The sequence below is a fragment of the Triticum urartu genome, chromosome 5, assembly GCF_003073215.2.
Source record: "Triticum urartu cultivar G1812 chromosome 5, Tu2.1, whole genome shotgun sequence".
NCBI lineage: Eukaryota > Viridiplantae > Streptophyta > Magnoliopsida > Poales > Poaceae > Triticum > Triticum urartu.
Genome location: NC_053026.1, coordinates 255,245,198 through 255,269,123, shown reverse-complemented (window position 1 = coordinate 255,269,123; position 23,926 = coordinate 255,245,198). Strand labels below are relative to the sequence as shown.

General features: G+C 46.7%; 1 protein-coding gene across 4 annotated transcripts in view; it reads right to left on the bottom strand.

Annotated features, from left to right (window-relative positions):
• LOC125508531 (fructose-bisphosphate aldolase-lysine N-methyltransferase, chloroplastic) overlaps positions 1–23,163 on the bottom strand; it is a 36,767-nt gene extending 13,604 nt beyond the window's left edge. The window contains exons 1-12 of one of the 4 annotated variants that reach the window (XR_007283585.1): positions 22,777–23,163; positions 22,623–22,698; positions 21,331–21,536; positions 21,132–21,218; positions 20,959–21,051; positions 10,441–10,595; positions 10,223–10,307; positions 10,067–10,153; positions 9,872–9,991; positions 8,827–8,928; positions 8,580–8,748; positions 6,418–6,545 (exon numbers count right to left, since the gene is read on the bottom strand). Coding sequence is in view for 1 of the 4 variants with exons in the window: in XM_048673257.1 (XP_048529214.1) it covers positions 8,581–8,748; positions 8,827–8,928; positions 9,872–9,991; positions 10,067–10,153; positions 10,223–10,307; positions 10,441–10,595; positions 20,959–21,051; positions 21,132–21,218; positions 21,331–21,536; positions 22,623–22,698; positions 22,777–23,103 (1,506 nt within the window). In the remaining 3 variants the exon portion in view is untranslated. Of the gene's footprint in view, positions 1–6,417; positions 6,546–8,579; positions 8,749–8,826; positions 8,929–9,871; positions 9,992–10,066; positions 10,154–10,222; positions 10,308–10,440; positions 10,596–20,958; positions 21,052–21,131; positions 21,219–21,330; positions 21,537–22,622; positions 22,699–22,776 lie in introns of those variants that run through there. The other 3 variants (XR_007283584.1, XM_048673257.1, XR_007283586.1) reach the window with 3 other exon arrangements.
• Positions 23,164–23,926: the final 763 nt, after the last annotated feature.

The window sequence follows — 23,926 nt, the reverse complement described above, 5'->3', positions numbered from 1 at the left end:
GAAGGCTGAATCGACTCTGCTATGCGGGCTGCAGCTGCTAAATTCTGAATCGGAGTTCGATGTACCTGCGGGGGCGGGAAGAGCTGACGTCGACTGGATTCGGGAACCCGTTGTCGCGCACGCTCGTCGAGTGCTCGCTGGAGGTTCTCCAGTCGAGTGCGCTCGGCCAAGTTTGCCAGGCGCGCGTCCTCCAAGGCGCGAGCCTCGGGGGTTTCTCCAATGATAGGAGTGTGTAATGCATCCATGTTCCGGCGGCGAAGTTCTTCTCTCTGCAGCGACGTGAGAGGCTCGGGAAGATATTCCTCATGAGGACGCGACGGGTCGCCTCCACCCGCGCCTCCGTCGGTGCGGGGAAAACCGGGAGGACTGGGAGGTCCATCGACCATCAGAACCTCCGCCGCCGGATCGCTGCTGTCGCACTCGGATGCGGTCTCTGCGGAGCCGGTCGACAGGTCGAACAGGCCGTAGAGGGATTCATCGGGCTCGATCGCCGCGACTTGAGGGGTGGCCGACTGGCGTGCCACCGCGTGTCTCACCCACCGCTGGAGTCTCGGCCGACCAGAGCGCTTGCACCGGCGGGAAACTGGGAGGGAGGACACCACAGGAGCCGACCGGTAGGGGGTCGACGGTTGCCGCAGGAGAACGCCGCGGTCGCACGCGCTAAAGTGCGTTGCCCCGCGGACAGGGAGTGCGTCCACGTCGAGCGGGGCCTCCTGAAGCCACGCGGAGTCATCGGCGATGAACGTGAGCGTGCCGAGACGGATCTCGCGGCCCTCCACCAAAACTCCGCCGAAAACCATGATGATTCGGGTCGAAAAAGATCGCAACTCCTCCAACAAAACGCTAAAACACCTGCCCCATGGTGGGCGCCAACTGTCGTGGTTCTAAGTCTGACAGTGATGTAGGGGAGTAAGTATGAAAAGGCAAGACCTTAGCTATAGAGGAGTTGTAGGAACGCAAGATTTACAAGTTCAGGCCCTTCTCGAAGGAAGTAATAGCCCTACGTCTTGGAGCCCGGAGGCGGTCGACTGGATTATGGGTGTGTGAATTACAGGCGTGCGAACCCCTGTTTCGGAGGAGGGGGGTGGCTTATATAAAGTGCGCCAAGACCCCAGCCGGCCCACGATACAAAGGGTTCAATGTACATTAAGGCAGGGCGTTACTGGTAATGCTAGTAATAAAGTGCTATGATGACCATAAAAGCTACTTAATAACCGACCGTTAGCATGCGGAGTGCCTTTAGGCCACCTGACCGTCGAGTGGCTTGGTCTTGGTCGAGTGATTGCTTCTTGGTCGAGTATCTTCAAGTCTGTCGAGTGAGACGCCTTCAAGTAGATTGAAAGATGATCTCTTCTGGAGATGTCCTTGGGTAGGTCAGTTTGGACAGGTCCATGACCCTACCCTAGGTACACAGCTTCATCATTCGGCGCGCATAGAGCTTTGCACCAAGAGAATGAAGCATTGAGCGATCGCATCGATCAACTCACCACCAACATGCGACAATCCAAAGGACGAACAAGAGACTATCTCGACAACAAGCTTTCCAACCACATGGAAGAGCTCGACGCCAAATTGGCAACACAAATGGATGACTTCCGAGCCTTGTTGATCAATCGTTCCTCGACAACGTCATCAACATAATCAAGACGGCGCAAGTCAAGTCGACACTCTTCGAATACATCTTCGGATTCAAGTCACTCAAGACCTCGTTCGCCTCATCGTCAAGTTCATGAGGATCGTCAAGAATCATAAAAACCATTCCATGGTAATGGTTTGCAAGGCCGCCTTCAAGAGCGCGAACAACAACGTCGACAAGAACAAGCCGCGATGGACCAAGAGCAAGCTCCAATACGCCAAGTAAACCAAGATGGTGACGCCCTTCGACAAGAGCAACAACGCCGTGACAAACAAGCCCTTGAAGCCCAACGTGCTCTAAATGAAGCAACCCAAGCCGTCCGCGCACGCAACCAAAAACAAGAAGCTGCACACCTCGAGGAGCGCCAAGAAATGAGAAATTGTGCAAGAATCTCACGACCTCAACGTCAAGCTAATCAAGCGGAGCACGAGGAACAAGCGGTCGAAGACCCTCAACCAAGGCAAGAGCGCCATCACAATAGACCCGCACGCATTGAAGAACAATGCCACGACAGGCTCAAGTTCACCATGCCTAAGTTCTCCGGAAGCAATGATCCCGAAGACTACCACCCAGACTACCTCCATTTCGTCGCATCGAACACAGCATCGACCTCGTCCCTGGCGCACCCCTACCGAATAAGGCACCATATCACGTCAACCCTGAAGAAATACAAAGGCAAGTACAACATCTCATTGACAATGGGCATGTACGTGAGAGCTTAAGTCCTTGTGTCGTTCCGGTTATTATTGTGCCTAAGAGGGATGAACTTTTCACATGTGTTCTGATTGTTGTCCCATCAACGCTATCACCGTTCGCTATAAGCATCCCATTCCACGCCTTGACAATATGCTAGATGAGCTTACCGAGCCACCATTTTCTCAGAAATTGATCTTAAAAGTGGCTATTACCAAATTCGCATTCAAGAGGGTGATGAATGGAAAACCACTTTCAAAACCAAGTTTGGCTTGTATGAGTGGTTAGTAATGCCTATGGGCTTATCCAAAGCACCTAGCACTTTCATGCGTGTGATGCATGATGTTCTTCGCAAATACATTGGCATATTTGTTGTGGTCTACTTTGATGATATACTTGTATTTAGTTTATCTCTAAAAGATCATGTCAACCCATCTTAGGGTCGTTTTGCAAACTCTTAGAAACGAGCGACTTTATGCTAATATGGAGAAATGCACTTTTGGTGTTGACAAGCTTGTTTTCTTGGGTTTTGTTGTGTCTTCTAAGGGTGTTCATGTAGATGAAGCTAAAATTGAAGCTATTAAAACTTGGCCACAACCAACCAACTTGCAACAAGTGTGTAGCTTCCTTGGTCTAGCCAGTTTTTATCATAGATTCGTTAAGGACTTTAGCACTATTGCATCACCATTACACGCATTGAGTAAGAAGAATGCATCATTTGTTTGGGGACCATCCCAAGATACCGCATTTCATGAGCTTAAGAATTTGCTTACACATGCTCCATTGCTTGCATTGCCCAATTTTGATAAAGCTTTCGAAGTGCATTGCGACGCTAGTGGTAATGGCATAGGAGGTGTGTTGATGCAAGAGAAGCACCCAATAGCTTTAGCAAGAGACTTTCCGAAGCGCAACTTAACTATCCCATTTATGACAAAGAGTTATAGCTTTAGTGAGAGTCTTGCATGTGTGGGAGCATTATCTTCGTCCTCGTGAATTTGTCATCCATACGGATCATGAGACACTTAAATACCTTAAAGGTCAAACAAAATTGAATAAGCGACATGCCAAATGGAGTGAGTTCATTGAGTCATTTCCTTATGTCATCAAGTATATCAAAGGTAAGAAAAATGTTGTGGCGGATGCTCTTTCCCGCAAGTGCATGCTTGTAACTCAACTTGAATTGAATGTCATAGAATTTGGGCACATAAAAGACTTGTATGCGCATGATGTTTCATTTGCCATTCCTTATGCAAAATGTCTAACGCATAACACTTGGGAGCCATATTATATAAAGGATGATTATCTAATGAGAGCTAACAAGCTTTGTATCCCCGAGTCTTCTCTTCGTTTGTTGCTTTTGCAAGAGGCTCACGGTGGAGGACTCATGGGACACTTTGGACGCGACAAGACATTCCTACGCTCTCCAAGAATTACTTTTGGCCCAAGATGTTTCGTGACGTCTCACGCTACACCAACTGATGCTCTACATGTCGCAAAGCTAAGTCTAAAGCTCAATACCATGGTCTCTATATGCCACTTCCTATTCTGTATCACCCATGGGAAGATATTAGTATGGACTTTGTGCTTGGTTTGCCTAGAACTCAAATGGAAAAGATTCGGTATTTGTTGTTGTGGGCCGTTTCCATAAGATGGCACACTTTATTCCATGTAACAAGATAGACGATGCTTCACATGTTGCAAATCTCTTTTGTAGGGAAATCTTGCGCCTACATGGAGTGCCCAAGACTACTATGTCGACCACGACGTCAAGTTCCTTAGCTACTTTTGGAAGACCCTATGCGCCAAGCTCGGAATCAAGCTACTCTTCTCTTCGGCAACCATCCACAAACCGACGGCCAATCAGAGGTCACCAACCGAACGCTATCGTCTCTCCTCCGCGTGTTGATCAAAAAAACATCAAGGAGTGGGAGGAGTGTTTACCCATCACCGAGTACGCCTACAATGGAGCAAGACACTCTACTACCGGCAAGTCCCCCTTCGAGGTCGTCTATGGATTCAATCCATTGTCCCCATTGAACATTCTACCGCTACCTCTACAAGAGCGCATCAACATGGACGCGAGTGCACAAGCGAGCTATCTCAAAAAGGTGCATAAAGATGTAAGACAAGCAATCGAGCGTCAAGTCCACCGCCTCGCGACCAAGCTCAGCATCAACAAGCAACCCATGATATTCAACATTAGAGATCTTGTGTGGCAACACCTTCACAAGGACCGCTTCCCCAACGAGCGCAAGTCCAAGCTACTACCTCAGCCAACGGACCCTTCAAGGTGATCGCACGCTACAACGATAATGCTTACAAGATCGACATACCACGAGACAAGTACAACGTGAGCGACGTCTTCAACGTCAAGGATCTCTCTCCCTACCATGGTGATGAGGTTTTCGATCCGAGGTCGGATCTTTCCGGACGGGATGATGCCGAGCATCCTAGGGTCATCCCCATGGACCTACCTACGTCTCCCCAAGTGCCAAGTGGACCGATGACACAAGCACGTGCAAGAGCTCTAGAGACCGAGGTGACATCTCTCCTTAGTGATATTCCGTATGATCCACATGAGACATGGCTACTACCTAAACACAGAATGCTATGCGTGCTTAGGTACCAAGAATACTCTCCCGGAGATGGGAGATGCTCGTGATGATGGACAAGTCCTACATGGACGAATGAGCATGACGAGAGGAACCGGAGAAAGGCTATAGGCCCCGGACATCCAGCCCATGGAGATGTCAACCACAGCAGCAGCACAGCCGAAGAGCACCTACAATCATCGAACATCTGGCCCGACAGCCCCGGACATCCGGCCCCTCCTGTACAGAGAGCAACAGGAATACGCTCCCGCCAGCCCGGACATCCGACCCCAGTCTGCACGCAGTGAACAGGCCAAAGGCCCATGTATCCCTCCAACTCGCCCCAACTTGTACTAACAATATATATAGACCTCTCCCCTCTCCATCTAGGGTTAGCAATGTGATAGCTCATTAGAGATAGAGCTTTGCTCATCCACTTATCCCCCACTCCTTTGGAGACCGAGACCTCCTAAGGAAAAGATCCCCCAAATGGATTCAAGACCCCTCTTGAGGGAAGATCCCCCTAGTGGATTCAAGACCCCTCATGAGGGAAGATCCCCCTAGTGGATTCAAGACCTTTCCCTCACGGATTGGGATGAACTAGTTACCATGTATCCTTTCTTGTTGACTTTGGATCTTGTATCTCCCCTTTGTGTATGTGGATTTAGCACATGTGTGATTGGATCTTGTTGATTTGAGTGTTTTCCTCTCTTGTGTTCATCGTGTTCTTCGGGAATTCCCCTCCAAATCGTGAAAGATCAGCCATTAGGGTTCCGCCCTACATCACTAGGGGTCCTTTATAAATGACCAAGACTACCCTTCAAAAGAGGAGATGGGAGAGTAGAACTATGTAATCTTTAGTCCTTTAGCCCATGCGCCTCTCGCTAACCTGAAGGGGAGATCCCCCCCCCCCAAATAGAAAGGCTTTTTCGCTTGAGTTGGGCTTCTTTGCTCCTCTATCTTCTAGTTTGACTTATCTTTTATGGGCTCTCCTTCCTTTGACTTGTTGACCATGAAGACTTGCTTGGACTTTTGTTGAGCAAGGTGACTTGCTTGGAATTTTATTGACTTGTGTTGACTGTCAATGACTTTTGTTGACCGTCTATGTGGAGTGGCATGTAGGACTTGGTTGGGGCCCTGGGGATAATTTTGGATATCACACTATATATACAAGAAAATAACAAACTTTTCATAGCTTTTTAGCGGTGCCACCATTCCTCAGTAGCAGCAGGGTAGCACCATAAGGATTGGTAGCAATATAACTTCTCTGGAAAATAGAGGTGTCCTAAAGAGCAGTTTACTAAAATAACTGCATTTTGAGTAATTTCGCACCTTAACTGCCAGGGTTCCAGTACTCGTTTTTCAGTATTTGAGGTTTGGAATCTAGGCAAGAAATCATAGACATACATTTGGCAAGAATATGTAAAAAATATTAACATCAGATCAAATCCTGAAACTTGAAGGTATTTCAAACTCACGCTCAATTATCTAATTTACCTTCTAATGATGCACTTAACAGAGAACGTGTCCTGAAGTGATATGTCCATCTAGCAATAATTGAATCTCACTGCACACTTGCTTCTCTGTGGAACATTGAATTTATTGGCAGTAGCCTATCAGAACAGCTGCATAACCTCAATCTTTAGTTTTGGTAAAACAGCAAATTAAATGAAGAGATTGCTTGCTACAATAGTTTTTTTTTGGGGGGGGGGGGGGGGGGGGGGGTGAAATATACAAGATATTTGGGTATATACCACCTTAGAGGTTGCAGCTTTGGGTATATAGAGTTAATTGCACAAAAATACCACAATTGGGGCTAGGTTAATGAATTGGTATCATTTTTATTTACTTTTTACAAATCGGTGATGGCCGTGATGGCCGGTAATGCAAAGGCAGTGATGGCCGGTTGATGACGTTATGACAGCAATCCTGTCTAGTGGGACCCACAGTCAGCAATGATGTAGCAGCGTATGTTGCACCGAAAGACCTGGGAGGCAGCCGAGGGCTTCCCGGAGTTCCACTACATGCGATTGGAGGGGAGGCATGAAGTGACGAGGACCGATTCGTAACCACCTTGACACCGCGAGCACGTGAAGGTTGTCGATGGTCGTCGGGGATCAACCGATCCTTGTCGCCGGCGGTAGAGCTTGACGGAATCACATACGCGGCCCTTTTCTTTTGAAATTGAGCTGGGCAAGATGCTAGTGGGGTTAAAAGGGCGGCAAGGACAGGAGGAATAGGAGAGGGAAGCCGTGGTAGCGACAGGATATTGCTCGGTTTGGTGGCGGCGATTCTGGACGGAGCCGAAGATGACGAGGCTCGCGGGCAAAATTGCGCATGCTTGAAGCTTAAGAGAGGGAGTAGGAATAAATGCAGGGTAGGAGAGTTTCGGGGTGCTTTTTGAGGGCTGGCAACAAGCGCCGGGAGGCCGTCATTGAAGGAGCTCGGCATGGTAATGAACGACAAAGACAGCATGCCGCGGCGATGCGGACGTACTCAGGGGCTGCGGAATATGCAAAGGAAGCGAAGGGGAGGCAGCAGGAAAGCTCACCGCTGGCCCGGCAAGGTGGAGATGGGAGTGCCGAGAACAGGCTCGCCCGCATACATGCGCTCTGGCGGTAGAGCGGCGAGTAGCACAGGAAACAGATAGAGAGACGCACATCGGGCATTGAGACGTGGGAGCACGTTGGTGCGAGAAACCGCTAGGTGGAGGTGGAAAGAAAGGGTTGAGTGGCGTCGGTTTCATGCACACAAGGTGCTCGATGGAAAGTTTGCGGCTCAGGAGGAAGAAAGGGAGGATGGCGAGCAGGGCATTGCTCCTGCGTAAGCAATGGAGCATAGGGGAACAATGGTGATGGGGAGGGAGAGTGATGGGGTGTTAGATGCACGGTAGGAGCAGCGTTTTAGTTCCCAAACCTCTCCAACACCAATGCTTCCATGATGTAAGCTGGTTATGTGTTGGCCTCCTTTCCTGTCACGAGAGAGTGACAGGTGTATCTGCTGTGATGACGCCATGTTGCCATCCACCCAACAGTTGCAGTGTTTGATGGGGAGGAGACCCCGTCCACCATGATATACGTGGTTACACAACTCGGAATCACAATAGATATATGAGTGTTGCTGATGGTTTCTTGTTCTCCATTTCTTGGTCAGACCTGCGGTACTTTGTCTTATAAGAAATTATCTAGCTTCTTGGGTGAGCTAATCTTTATTTGATTTGTACGAACAAGGTGGTGACGTTGCAGGCTAGCACAGTGCACAAGATGCTCCGAGTTACAGAGGGTGTGTCCAGCATTTTCACAAGGCCATTTGTGCCAGAACTTTCTGTGTCTTGGTGCATTCAGCATGAACAAGCCCATCATTGAAGTGTCTTCTGGGAATGGCCACGGTGATGAGAGGAAGAATCATTAGGAGTGTGATACAGAGAACAAAGGAGAAAGCAGACGAGCTGGTCTGACACCAGGTTTTACATGAGAAACTCACACTTTTTCTTTGCAGCAGAAAACTAAGCCAAAATTCACACTGCCTTTAAGATCTTGTGGAAGATCCAGTACTCTGGGAGGTATTTAAATGAACCAGATTGTATACATATATCCAACATAATTTGTGGTGATATATAACAAACTTTATAAAAGCATATAGAGCATTGCCAATGATACCTTATTTCAATTCAGGAGCATATAGAGCAGGGCAAGGTGATACGGTATGATCAGGCAAGCCACTTATGAACTCGTTAGCAGCCTGAAGACAGCCATGCAGCATTTTCTTCTCTAACCTTACAAGTCTAGTGGCAACTTCTTTCTTTGGCTCCAAACTGCCCTCGGCCAACTGGCAAACACAAAAGCAGTTCAGTAATGTAACAGAGAAATGAGGAAAATATATACACAAGAACCCACGGCTCGTTACCATTGCTTCATCCTCGTCCAAAGTAGTCGGATAACCAGCCAATCTTGATTTCAGGTAGACAACAAGTTGGTCAAGTACAGCTCGCTCTGAGCATGGACTAACCTAAAGAATAGCAGTTTTAGGTGAAATGTCGCATTTTATACAAACTATCGTGCCATAATCCTATTATCAGAACATATCTTGGTTAGCAGTTTTTCTCTACATTGATAAGAAGTCACATAGATCATTGAGTATATCCCTAATTTCACCCATTGTAATGCAGATAAATGATGCTAGTGTCCCAGCCACCGCTCATTTTGTTTCAGTGATATATGGTTAATGTCGACCAGATATAATCCAGTACAAAAAACCAGGTGGAAACCTTTACTTGACTAGGATCTTGAGCATGCCAAGAAAAGGCTTCAAAAGTAAAACCAATTTCCAGATTACATGTTGAGCTGTCTTCAATCTCTCGCTAAAATTTCAACCAAAGGGAAAATACGTATTTTGAATTTTTTGCAAAACCAAGCCAGTTCTCTACATCAAGGGCTTAGCCTAGCACCAGTTTAAAGACTTATTATAAGCACTATGCAGGTCATGAACGGGTTGGTTACTTTAGGGAATACTACTTTGTTCAACTTGAGAATCTAAACCGAACCTTCCAAATAGAAGCCTCATATAAACCTAAGCAAACAGAAGGTGAATTCAAAGGGTTACAAACAAGAAGCCAAAAAGCCTTGTTCTTTTGTATATATTGCAAATCTGCTGAGACCACGTGGAGTCGTATTTTTTTAAAACGTATGATGCACGGTGTTGCATTGTTATCATGTTGCTCCTATATTTTTTTCACGATATTTGACAACATCTAAGCGGGTGTTCACTTTGCTCGGCCACGGTTAACTAAAGTGAGCCTATGTGTAAACCACCTGAGATACAAGTCAAGCTTGATATGAAATAACAGGAACTGCCCCATATAGGTCAAACACCATTCACGACAATCTAGAGATCAGATAGTAATTTATCAAATGCAATATGTTGCAACGTCAAGGATGGTAAGCCGGCTTACTGGACATGTATCACCTTCTGACGAAAGTATACATTGCATTTCATCTGGATCTGAAATGTATCCTAGTCTCAAGTATGGCAGCATTTCAGAAATAGTTTCCTTCTCTTTGCCTACACAGACCTGAAAAGTGAGGCATATCAATATTCAACACATTCTACTCTCAACTAAATAGGAAAAAGGAATTGAAAGTCCCACTTGGAATTTTTGGATAGCAAGCTTTCCATTTCTTTGAGCGACCATTCTCTTCTCTTGGTATTGAGGATCTTCAGTGTTTAGGGATGCCTGTGATAATAATTTAGGCTTGGTTACAACAACCAAATAAGGACTGTAAAACAGTTTTAGAAATCCCACCTCGATTGCTATGCGATCATATGGATTGTCTTCATCAACAAAACCATAATTGAGAAGCAACCTGGAGTTTGGTTGAGGCCCACACCTGGATAATTATATATTTAAAATCATTGCATACAAGAACAGTACATGAGATCTGTCTACAACATAAATCAGCATCCTAATTACCAAATATAATGAATGAGGACAAGATCAATGCACTGAAGCAAACATAATACCAAACAATTATTGGTTCTCCTGCTTTGTACGGCCGATCGACCAGCAATCGAACAGAACCATCAACAGCAGTCAGCATTGCTTTGCAGTTGCTCTTGTACGTCAACAGTGGTGGGCCCAAGGGAACTAGTGCAAATCTTCGAGCTAAACTAACCTTCTGCTCTTGAGATAAGAAGTACAACAAAGTCAATGGAATGTAGTTTGGGTATGGAGAAATCACAAGCAATGCAATGTTGTTCTCACACAAAACATTAAGCAAATAAGACAGATTTAAAAAAAAATCTGCACTAAATATGGAAAGATAATCTAGAGACAATTGAGCATTGACTGCGAAAGAACAAGATATGTAACTTACAAACTTTCCTAGTGTTACGCTCAAACACTTCATCTACCGTTTGTTCACGATCATGGTACGTGTGCCTCGCCCGATTCTATCTCCTATCGCTTTCATCTCCCTTCGCTAACCCAGCCACCCAGGACCCAACAGGCGCACCGTACTTTCGCTCGAACCCCTCTGTCATATTGATTCCCCATCACCACCATGTCGGCGGTCGGCGTAGTCGAACTCCGCCAAGGCACTGCCCCGCACTGATCCCGCGTGGCCACGTACGCGACACAACGTGGCGGAGTCAGCTCGCACCAGCGCTTCTCCCGGGCCACGCAGCACCACAACCATGGGTCATCTACCCAAAATCCGGCAACCGTCCGCGGTAGCACCGTCTCCTCCTGTCCTCCAACGAACCACGGCCATACCCATGCCACCATCCACGTCGCACCGCTGTTGTCCCCATCCAAGTGGGCCACAGTGTCGCCATCGAGCTCAAACCGCACACCCACATCCTCGCCAAGCCGGCGCCATCTCCGATCTCATGGGGTGCCATCTCCCAGCCCCATAGTAGGCACAGCATGTATAGGTCCAGTTACCACCATTGCATTTTGATGTAGCCCACCTCAGTTACCATTGTTCCTGTGATATAGTTACCAATTACCTATGTTACCTTACCACAATGAAAATGATGTAGTTATCTACATTTCAGAGTTATCATCATAAAATTACAGTTATTGAACTCTATAATTATAATTACCACCATGGCACTGATTTTAGTTTCCCGGCTATTCGGGTTACAATTATCATCAAAGCATTGTGTAATTAACCCGTAGTTCATGTTAGAGTTGCCACCCATCTTCCGTTGATATAAATATAGATGTCCAACTTCCGTTGCAGTTACAACACCATGGCAAATGAATGTGATTATCCAGTTGCCTAGGTTTCCAGGTATCAACATGGCACCGACAGCCACCCAGTTGTTTATGGTATAGTAACCATCATAGCACTAGTATAGTACCAATCATCCAAGTTACTGTTCAAAAAAAGTTACCCATCATCCAAGTTACAATTACCAACACCGCAATTATGTAGTTACCTTAGCTAATTGACGCAGCGCCTGTAGCTCTGCTCGAGGTCGTCCAAATCGACCATAGCACTGAAGGGAGCGCGTCGAACAAGCGCCTGCCTCTTTTCTTGAGTTTGTTAAAAGTCCTAGTCTTGAGCCCTTTAAGGATCAGTGTGTTAGCTCATTCTGCCAGCCCGTTGCTGCGTGGATGAGCGACGGAGGCAAAGCACAGCCTGATCCCAAGCTCCACACAGTACTAAGTGAACGTGGCGCTGGTGAATTGGGTGTCGTTATCAGTAATGATATGGTTGGGTACCCCGAAGCAGCACACAATTCCTATGAAGAGTTTGGTCGCCGTATTCGCGGTGACCTTGGCGACGGGCTCGACTTTAGTCCACTTGGTAAATTTGTCAATGGCGACGTAAAGGTACTTGTAGCCCCCAACTGCTCAGGGGAATGGCCCCAAGATATCCAATCCCCAAACTGCGGAGGGTCATGAGAGGGGGGTGTTTTGAAAAGCCTGAGCGGGTTGACGAACCCGCTTTGCATGGAACTGACAAACCTCGTAGCTTTGAACTAGCTCGATGGCATCCTGGAGGATGGTTGGCCAGTAGAAGCCTTGCCGGAAGGCCTTCCGACCAGCGTGCATGATGATGCGTGGCTACCGCACTCGCCTCCAAGGATATCCACGAGCAGGTCGCGGCCTTCTTCCTGAGAAATACACTCAAGGAGGACCTGATTTGCACTATGCCGATAGAGATCTCCATCCATCACAGCATAACGCTTCGCTTGTCGGGCGATCCTCTCTACAGTGGCATTATGTTGGGGAAGGATATTTTCTTTCAGGTAAATTCGGAGATCCAAAAAGGTGTTTTGAGAACAGAAGGTCCGTGCTCACCAAGGTGTGGTTTCAGGTCGAGAGTTCCTGTGATAGGATTCCCACATCCTAGAACTAGCTCACCAAGCTCAACGATGTCGAAAACCATGCTCTCAGTCGGTATCTCTGGTGCCGAAGGTGACCATCAAAGACACATGTCCGATTGGTATAGTAACCCACCCCTAAATGGATTTGTCGGTTGCAAACGCCATGAGGGGCACTTGCATCTTCTCGAAGACAGCAGGTGACAGGATAGAGGCATGCGCCCCCGTCCACCAACTTGTTGGTAACCTTGATGTTGTCGATCGTCGGAGAGACCACCAACGGGAGTTGGCCCACGCCCATCGTGCTCTTGGGCTGGTCTTTGTGGCTGAACGTGATAAGTGTTTTTGATCACCAAAGAGGTGGGGATGCCTCGATACTCGAAAGCAATGCATTGACTTCTCGCTCCAACAGCTTGAGTTGTCGGCGTGGAGCGGATGTGGGTGCGCTCCCATGGATGCATGCTGCAACTCTGGACCCTAGGGGGGCCAAAATGCCGTCTTGATAGTCGTGGTCCTCGCCACCACTGCGTCTGTGGCAAAGATGGCGCTTGTTCGCACCGCGTCGGGTGTCGCACTCCATGTCACGGCAAGCTCGGCATCAGTTACGAGTGAGGGCTTCGCTGTCTTTGCAATCCGTGAGAGCATGCCAATCAGAGAGTTGCTCAGGGCACACCATACGCCAGTGTCCTCGAAGGCATCGGTCCTCTTCTTGCCGTCGAGGACGTCACAAAGATCTTCGGCACACGTCAGGACAGAATTGATAACCGTGAGACGAGGTCTACGACGGCACCTCCTAATCCCACCAAGCACAAGGCCTGATGGCTTCTGCGGTAGGGAGCCCTTACTAACATCTGAGCAAGACGATACATGTCTCGCTGACCTACGGGGGCCTCCTGGCCTGGCCCCTTACCATGGTGACAAAGTACTCCATGAGCGACGCCTTCAACATCAAGATCCCCTTCGACAAGTACTCCGTGAGCGACACCTTCAGCATCACCGACTTGGCCCCTTACCATGGTGACGAAGTTTTGGATCTGAGGACAGATCCTCCCCAAGGGGGAGCGGGGAGATGGTGCAGAGCACCCCATGGACATCACCATCGATCCTACGCCAACATCCCAAGCGCCAAGTGGGCCAACAACTAGAGCACACAAACGTGGCATTGAAATCGAGGTGAACTCGCTCCTCTTTGAACTTTGTACACATTCATATGAGACATGGCTACTACCTCAAACGTATACCCTAAGCAACTCAGGCACCAAGGGATTGACCATGAAGAAGCGAGGACACAAGGCTAAGTCATAGCAGAAGAGAAGGAAGGTGGAAAAAGTCGCAGGTACTACACAACAACCAGACGTCTGGCCAGCTACCCGGGCGTCTGGGTTAAGCCTGGACGAAAAGGCTCTCTGGCCCATATGCAACATCAAAAGGTTTTTCGCAAAGCCGGACGTCCTGCCAGCTACCTAGACGCACGACCCCTAGAGCGTGCACCACGGGAGCCAACCCAGTCCAAGCACCGGCTATAGCCGCCAAACGTCCAGCTTGCCACCCAAATGGTCAGGCCTCTTACCGGACATCTGACCTACCTACTTTCCAGTTTGGACGAGAGCCATGTATCCCATCTCCTACCTCCCCCATCTTGGCCCTAGACTATATTAACCAAGCCCCTCGCTTTCTAGGGTTAGCAAAGCATATTAGACCTTCTTGAGAGAACTTTGCTCATCTACGGATCTACCCCTTCTCCATTGGAGACTAAGGCCTCCATTACAAGAAGAATCCCAAGGGCTTTCCAAGACCTCCATATCCTTAGGATTGGGGAAGATCTATCTCTCAAGACCTCACTTCCCCTTAGGGATTTGGGAAGAACTTTACCTAGCTACTTGTTTCCTTTTGTTAACTGCGGATCTAGTACAGCCTCTTTGCTTGGATGCTTGGAGAGCACATGTGTGATGTGGACCTTGTTCTTCTAGTGAATTTCCCTTGTGTTTGTTGAGTTCTTGTGTGTTCTTCCTCTTGATCCCTCCAAATTGTGAAGAATTGGCACAATTGGGGCTTTGCCCTACATCATTTTGGGCTACTGAAGCCAGGTTGAATCTCCATATAAACCTCTTCTTGAAGATCTCCATGCAAGAATCCATTCTTGACATCCAACTGATGCAGTAGCCAACCAAAGTTAGCATCAGAAGAAATAAGATTTCTTATTGTACTCACATTTGCAACTGGTGCAAAGGTCTGGTCATAGTCAATCCCGTAGGTTTAACTGTAACCCCTTGCCGCTAGTCTCGCCTTGTACCGTTCTACTTTCCCTTCCAAGGTTCTACTTTCTCTTCTAGGGTTTGCTTGACGCTATACACCCATTTGCAAGTAACTGGACTTTTTCCTTCTGGAATAGGAACAAGATCCCATTTCTTCTCCTTTGCACGTGTCTACTTGGATCTCTCGAAGATGGTATATGTAACACCCTGAGTTTTGCCTCCTCATAACTTAGAGCTAATAGTGTTGTTAGGACCCTTAGTGGTGTTTGAATTTAAATTTTTGCTTCTTAATTTGGATCTTTTGAATTTCTTCTGTTTGAAATTGACTTGGATCTTCTGCTTGCATAAGGTGCTCTATCTCTTAGGAAAAATCCTATAGCTATTCTACTCCAGTACTTCATCTCGAACTTCTACCACTGATCATGCGATGGGAATAGCTCATAAAATATTTTCTTACAAAAAGTATTTTTTCAAATTTAGGATTTCAAAAAAAACTGAGTTAAGGCTTGAACTACAAGTACTTAATTTAGGTGGAATAAAAACTTTGCAAAGCTATATTTGGATCATTTTAGATTAGGACTTCCCAAAACCACCAAAATATTATTTTCAAAAGTAAACTACTCCCTCTGATCCATAGTACTTGTCGTTCAAATGGATGTATCTAGCACTGAAATACGTCTAGATGAGCGACAAGTAATATGGATCAGAGGGAGTAGTACTTTTTTATCAGCTTTTTCTCAAGGCCAAAAATGGTGCTTAATACGTTAAAAATATTTTCCTGTTTCAAAAATATATGAGAAAATTTAGAGAGGCTCAGGAGACTTTCCACATATATGAGTTTCAACCCATGGTCATGACTAAAATTTTGACTAGATCTACAATTTCAGCTCTGCCAATTTCTAGGGTTTGAAACTTCTACACAGAGAATTATCTCCAAAAATTCTCAAATAATTCATGCCATAAATGTTTGTCAAATATCCATCCTACCAAATTTCAGCAACCAGATCATCCATTAGCTTAGTGAAATATCTGTTTTTCCATTTCATGCAGAAACTTTTGAAAATTTTGTGAAACAAAGTTACTTTGTTTTGCCTCAAATTTTTACCAGAGGTTTCTTATCCATTCATCCTCATCCAGTGCAAGTGCCAGCACTCAGCTCAGCTCAGAAATGTCCAAACACCCCTGCCTAACCTTCTGGACAGTGTGTAAAACTGTAAATGCAGTCTTTGTCTCACCCTAGACCAAAGCCTTGCCACCTAGCCACCCCCAGGTCGACCCACATCAATTCCAGCACCGTGGCAACACCCTAGACATCTTAATTCTCTCACTGGCACTCTGGACAAACCAAGTCAGACCCAACAGTGCACTAATTGGCACTGCTCAGCCCCCTGCATTGCTCCAGTGCACCCCTGGCAGAAGGATCATGTCACAGCCCTCCTTGTGAACTCCCGCGGGCGTTGGGCAAAGCCCCAGCTCTCCCACACCTCTTCTGTGCTCTATGGACACTCGTGTCCGAAGCTGAGAGCACACGCCGCGTGTGCCCCCAGCTGTCGATCCCTCCCTCTTCCAAAGCCATGCATCGTTCTCCTGGCACTCCCCCAAGACCCCCAGACAAGCTTACTCCCCCCCTCTCTTCCAAAGCCATGCATCGTTCTCCTGGCACTCCCCCAAGACCCCCAGACAAGCTTACTCCCCCCCTCTCTTCCAAAGCCATGCATCGTTCTCCTGGCACTCCCCCAAGACCCCCAGACAAGCTTACTCTCCCCCTCTCTTCCAAAGCCATGCATCGTTCTCCTGGCACTCCCCCAAGACCCCCAGACAAGCTTACTCTCCCCCTCTCGCTCTCATTCTCTCCCAAACACCTTGGTCGGAGCTTGAGCACGCTCTAGATTGAAGTTTTGACCCTCGAGGTCGAAACTTGCTCTCGGGCGAGCGCCGGGCCCAACTATCTTTTCCAATCAGCTCAAAATCACCCAATCGAACCTTAGAACCAAAAGCCCTTTCGATTGACGTCGAAAACCTCGAATTCGAGCAGCTCTTCGCGGCCTCGGGTCGCCGCGAAATCAGGCAATACAGACCACCATTCGACCTCCTTCCTCTTCCTATAGCTTCATCTCATCGCTAGGAATCTCATGCAACTTTTATTTTCTAGCACCGCAGCCGGAATCGAGCCATTCATCGACGAGCTCGAGCACCACCTCTTGGGAGCGTTACCGCCATCAAGTTCTTCGTTGCCAGCCGGCGTCTCGACCTCCATTCGATGCGATGTGCTCCCTTGAGCTCGCACATATCGCCGGCGCTTCCAACGGTGGCCGGTAGCACCTGCCATCGGCCGCCGACCGAGGCCCCTGTCTCCTCCGTTCTGGCGGGAGGAGGAAGACGAACCTACCCAGGGGCCCCGCCATTCAGCCGGCTAGTAATTGATGGGTGGGCCACACCATTAAGTGGAAACGGTTTTGACTGGATCCGCCTCCCCGCGACGGAAGCGTACTCCAAAGAATGCGCCTTCGACGTCACGGTCTTTTCTCACGTGGCCGAGCGGCTGGGCCGGACCCAGTTCACTGCGCCGCTAAGTCGCGCCCAGTGCGCACTTCTGCCGCTCCAGATCGGGCCAGTTTTGGCCCAGTCAGGTATGCCCTTTTTCTTTTTCTTTATTCCAGAGACCTTGTTCAAATCCTAGGAAATTCAAATGGAATCCAAATTTGATGCTTCAAATTCCTAGATGCTCCTAAATTCATGCTCTATCGAATGGAGTAACATGCACATTTTTCCAGTGGGTTTTTCTATACTGTTATATAGCAAACCTAATTTTCTTTCATATAAAGTCAACCTTTGAAAGTTCCTAGAATATGTTAAGCTTCATGCACTAGCCAACGCAACCAAAAGTCCCAACCGATGGAAAGGGCTGGTGCAACCCACATATACTGTAACAGGATAATCATTTGTACACCAAATTTGGTGATTCAAATTCCTAGCTACTTCTAAGTTCATAACCTATTTGGTGAACATTTTTGCCATGCACTATTTCTACACCGAGAATTATTAGGCCATTTCTACATATATAGTCACATTTGCAAATCCTAGGAAAATCATTTGAACTCCAGATCCAGTGAAACCAACTCCTAAATGTGTCTAAAATCTCAACCTATCTAATGAGTGCCTCCACTCATTTTTACAAAAGGTGTTTCCATATAGCTCTTTAGCAAATCTTTCTTCCTTTGATCCAACTTTAGTGAGTTGCCCAAAAATCCCTATAGCTCTAAAATCGGTAGGTTCACCTTGGTTATTTTTCATATAACCAAAGAAGTCCTAGAAAAGTAGAAGCAATATTTTTAGAGCACTTTTACGTTTCTGCCCTATGTCGTGTTGCTTAATGTATTAAGTTTTGGCATTAGATAACAATGTAGACGAAGGATTCGGACAAGGACCAGAAGCTTTTGAAGACTTTTCTGAGCCAGGCAAGCAACCTTTTGACCATGTTGATCACCCATATATTTTTCTCATTGAGTAGAATTATTTTCATGCATTGGAAACTATGACTAAATGCATTGCTAGTTTAGTTGATCCTACTTGCATGTTATATGTGTTACCCTAGCTGCCGATAATACTTGTCCTTGTCAACCCGGGAAACACTTGGTGGGCATAGCTATGCTATGGTAGTTGCTTAGCCATGCAAAATGGGTAGCAAGATGTAGGTTGGACACAAAACAAACTTATTCAAAAGTTTTATGAAAACCCCGTCGGATGACATTGGTGCCCGAGGGAGGAAGTAAATGAAGGTTTTCATAAAGGATTAGACTTAAGCATGTGACCGTCAGCCCAACATTTAGCGCAACCACGATACCCTGGTATGGGACAGACGTTACCTTGTTCGATACTAGTAGAGTGCCCACATTACTAGTGACGGGAGTGGACGTACTCACTCTCGATATGGAGTCGCTCTCGACATACTAAGGCGGCTTATCATGGTTTTTACTCGCATCGGGCACACCGTTGGTACCCTCATGTGTGTGTGATATGTTGACAATTGAGGTAGCACCTCAGAAGCCAAGGCTATGATATGATGAGAAGTGTTGGACAAGGGGTAGGTACCAATCGAGTGGACTCTCTATTAGTGTCATCTGGGAAAAGGTAATGATCGGGTGCTTATCTCAGGTACAAAGTGAGTTTGTACAATGAGATGTCGTGGTAGACACGGAAGTTCCCTGATTCTTGTAGGTAAAGTGTGCAACCTCTGTAGAGTGCAAAACTATTCAAATAGTCGTTGTCCTCGGTTAAGGACAGTTGGAATGACCATGCTTAGACTATGTCCATAAAAGTTGGTGATGATGATGAGAATGGTGATGATATGAGAAAGATGATGATGGAAATGACGGTACGCGGTACCAAGAATTATGAGATGAGATGACCAAGTTGATGTTCAACATAAGCTATTATATCACCGTGGTTCTTCGGACCACGAGGCCTCGTTGTTTTCAAAACATAGGTCATGAGCATTTGAAAGTTAGCTTTCCACAAATTGCTAAACATAGTGTAGAGCTTTCATTGTACTAAACCTTGCATGAATATTCTGCTATTACATATTTTGGGTTGCTTGCAAGTACATTCAAATGTACTCACCTGGCTTGTCCCTGGCTATTAACTTAGCCAGGAATGGAAGACACTAGCTTTGAAGATGAGTTCTTCGACGACGCCCCTACGAACTAGGCCGCTTCCCCAGTCAGCTTGCATGTAGGTTATGGCTTACTACGTGAGTTCAAGCTACCGTCGATGTTTCTGCTGCAGTATTTCTTCTGGAGTTGCCTTTATGGCTTATCTATGTAAGACTAGACCATGATGGTCATCTCTATGTAAGACTTATTCGTGTTGTAATGGATGTATGCTTGTGATATCGGTTCATTGTACTTAGTGGCACACCGATCATGGGACCACTATTAGATGAGGTGGGTTCGATCTTATAGGCCAGTGCCCTCACAGTATACTACTTGACTCTCCTATGTTGTGGGCCTATAGGTTTGAGCCCAATGACGAGCATGCAATGGAGGAGGTCAAGCACAAGAGAGCGCCTACACCATCAACGAGGGAAGCATGGAAGCGAAGAAGGAACCACGAATACGGCGGCCCGGAGCGCGAAGACGGTGCCCGGAGGCCAGTGAGGCCCGACAGTCCAACCGTATGTTTGACATGTCAGATAGCCCGACTTGGCGTTGCTCTCTAGACCATGTCAGACTTTGGGTCGGACATGGGGTTAGAACCTCCAACATGTCAGGCTATCAGGCTTAAGTTGGACTATCCGACTTTGCCTGCATGCACTAAGATGGGCCCAACCCGTGTATCTTCCTTTCCTACTTACCCTTCGTGAGTGGACCTATATATACCTCTGCCCCGCCTCAGATCTAGGGTTAGCTAAGAAATGACTAGACATTAGAGCTTAGCTCATGTACCTCCCTTGTGGGATTACTCTTACATGGAGATTTGCTCCCTTAGTGGAGATCAAGGCCTCTTGAGGGGAAGACTCCATAGGAGTAACAAGACCTCCACTTGTGGGAAGATTCCTCCATGGAATTCAAGACCTCCATGTCTTAGGACTTGGGGAAGAACCCTAGCATGTTACGTCTCTCTCTTGTGGATGATTTGGATCAACTATTTATCCACCTTTTGTTGCAACTTATGTGTCGATTTGTGCTAGTTTTCCTTGTGATTTCCCCCGTGTTCTTCCTCAAATCCACCTCCAATTCGTGAAGATTGGGCCATCCTAATGGCTTGCCCCATATCACATGTGATCTAATTAAAATGAAAAATATTTACAGCTAAACTGTTTAATTCATATGACACCATACATTACTCACTTGCGAAACAAATATTAAGCCCCGACTTCAAACAAATGGAAATAAATCAAATGGCGCAGGCGCCATGTTGGAGAACCACAAATAAATGCTTGGCATATTACCTGCAAATGAACCACACAAGACTGTACTGCAACAAATGCCTGCTTGAAGATCTCAAACGGAAACGCCTCAGTAGGTACATCAAAAGGGTATTGCTGCATAAAATTCACATGAGAATAAAGAACCGACGCAACAAACTCTCGTGGAAAAAAGATAAGGAGGATCAAGAAAATACCTTAAACAATGAACCTGCCATGAACCACAATGTGTCAAGCTCATTATACTCTCTTCTTATTCCCTCATCTCTAACAACAACTTCATCCTGAATCATGAGAAAATCAAAGCTGGGATGTTTATGGTCTTCTCAAATATTAATTAATCTCGAATTAAAGAAATTAGATGATAAGTCAACATTAGTAGATACAAACACTAACCCTCATGGGGCTGCCATTCAGGTAATCCAGTTCACTTTCAATCCATAAAAGAGGTGATTCAACAGCTAGTTGCCCCCTGCCTCGCTGACGATCAAGTTCTTTAATATACGGGTACCAAAGTGAATCTCTTCCTTGCTTCTTCTCATACATCAGATACAATGCCAAGCATGCCAGCTCAGACAATTTGTTTGTTGTTAACAATTCAGCTGCATGGTAGAAAAAAAACATAGCATTACATCATTTACATGTTCTTCTCTTGGTGTCTACATGAGAGCATTATGCCATTGGGATCTGTAGTTGTTTCACTTTAGGAAAACCAATGCTATTAGGAGAAACATGACAGACATAAGCACCAAAAATTATTACTAATTCAGATAATGAGAAGACTGTGCATATCACATATGCAAAATATGTAACTTGAATATAAGAAATATTATATCAGTTTCCAAGTGTTTCATGGTTAAACTACTTCCAACCAAACTGTACTTATACTGTTCTTTCTCTTATACTAGTATCATGTAATTAATGTTTAAAAGCTAAAAACTCGTTGTTACAATCATAGAACAAAATAAACATCAAAAGGAATGCTACAGATAAATATGCGAATCAATTGAAGCTATTGAAGAATAGATAGGGATTATGTCCAAATTCCTAACTGATAATACTCTTTTAGCTTTATAATCAACACCCATGTTAAGGTTGGAAACTGGAACACAAAATTTGTTCCCAAGTTCCAGCAAGGGATATATTTGCACAAATCCTACACCACAAATAGGATGTTGCATTTTCTCCACTTGTGTGTGGGAAGACAAAAAATCAATTAGGACCACCTAACTCAGAAGAGACAATTGTTACTCTTTTTGACATAGAGATGAGCTTGACCGAAAAATGTGTAAGCATGACACTGTTGAGAAAGGTAATGTTAAATATCTGAATAAAGCAGATTCACAAACTGTAGCTGCAATTGAATCATGCTTCATAAAAGCATACGTCAGTGAACTCCAGATATACTACAGCACAGTTACTAACTTACAAAGAAAATTCCTCAGACCACATACGTATTGCTGGTAACAAGACTACCAAGAAACTACGTGGTATTGCAACACATAGAAGTGGAAAGAACATCTTACATAAGAAATGACCTGCACAATATTTCTACAAATTATTTTCATATGTAACCTACTCAGGGCAGGAACGATTTCGGCATAATACCATTACAAATGTCAAATTCATTTATTATTAGATTACCAAATGACAGAACTCAGCCGGTCTAGAGCCAGAGGCCAACTCACCGACCGACTCGTCGCCGAGAACCCGCTCCAGTGTGACAACGAGCGACATGGGCACCTCGAACGCCACATCCCCCGCCTGCGCAAGCAAGCAGAAAGCCGCATCAGGATCGCATGTTCACCGCCGAGTCAACAACTAACCCTGCTTGCTCAGTACCTCGAGGTCCTGCCCAGCAGAGACGAAGTGTAATGGCCGGTCTTTGCCCCCGCGAGAGCACGGGACGGGGCGCTCCAGGATGGCCACCTTGCCCGGCGGCAGCCCATTCGTGAGTAGCCAGTCAGAGAACCCGCCAGCGGAGGATGCCGACGAGCACGCGGCGGGGGCGGGCGGCCCCTGGGCCCCGGAGGAGGAAAGGAGGGTGTCGGCGTGGCAGGCGGCGAGGCGGAGGCGGGAGCACGAGCGCGAGCGGGGTCGGGGGAGGCGGCGCAGGAAACAGGGGAGAAGGAGGCGATGGTGGGTGCCGGACAAGGCGGAGGAGGCCATGGGTGGCGCTCGAGATTCGGGCGACCGGTTGGTGTGGATGAGGGAAAGGCGCGACTGGGCCAGGTGGAGCCATATTCATCACGGACAAGAGACATCGGATCCTAATTAGATTAGCCACGAAAGTGTTATTCTAAGCTCGAGCTCAGATGAGCTCGTTATCTCCATCGTGAGCTAGCCTAAGATTCGCACCGTGCCAGGTGTTCATGTGTGTATTCGGAGTTGTATATTCCCATATCTCGCTAACAATGGCCCATCCAAGCCCGTATTGTGACGGCAACGGCCGCCCGCTTGGCGGCTCAGACGGGGATAGTCGTCCTGTGCTACGGCTCAGACGTTGGATGTTGGTGGGCCTCCGGCCGCTTCATTATTTGTGCACGGCAGCCAATCCATGGGCTTTTCTTTGAACGATTCTTTTCCCAAAGCGTTCCTCTCTTTTTCTTCAACCTCGCCACCAAGAACCAGATTGGGAACCATGACTAGTTCATCTTCTTCGTCTCAAGTCGACGATGCACTCCCGCTGATTCCTTGCCCATCATGTGGCGACAAGGTGGTCACCTTCATTTCACGTGCTGGGAAACGCTTCTACAAGTGCGTCAGAAAAGTTATAAGTTTTCCATTGCAAGCAAAACTCCATTTTAGCCATCCAGATCCCCTTTTCTGAACATGAACATGATTCATGTGGGTTGGGTTATGCATGTTTTTGTTGGGGAGCGCAGTATTTTAAAAAAATTCATACGATCACGCAAGATCTATCTAGGAGATGCATAGCAACAAGAGAGGAGAGTATGTCTACGTACCCTCATAGACCGAAAGCGAAAGCGTT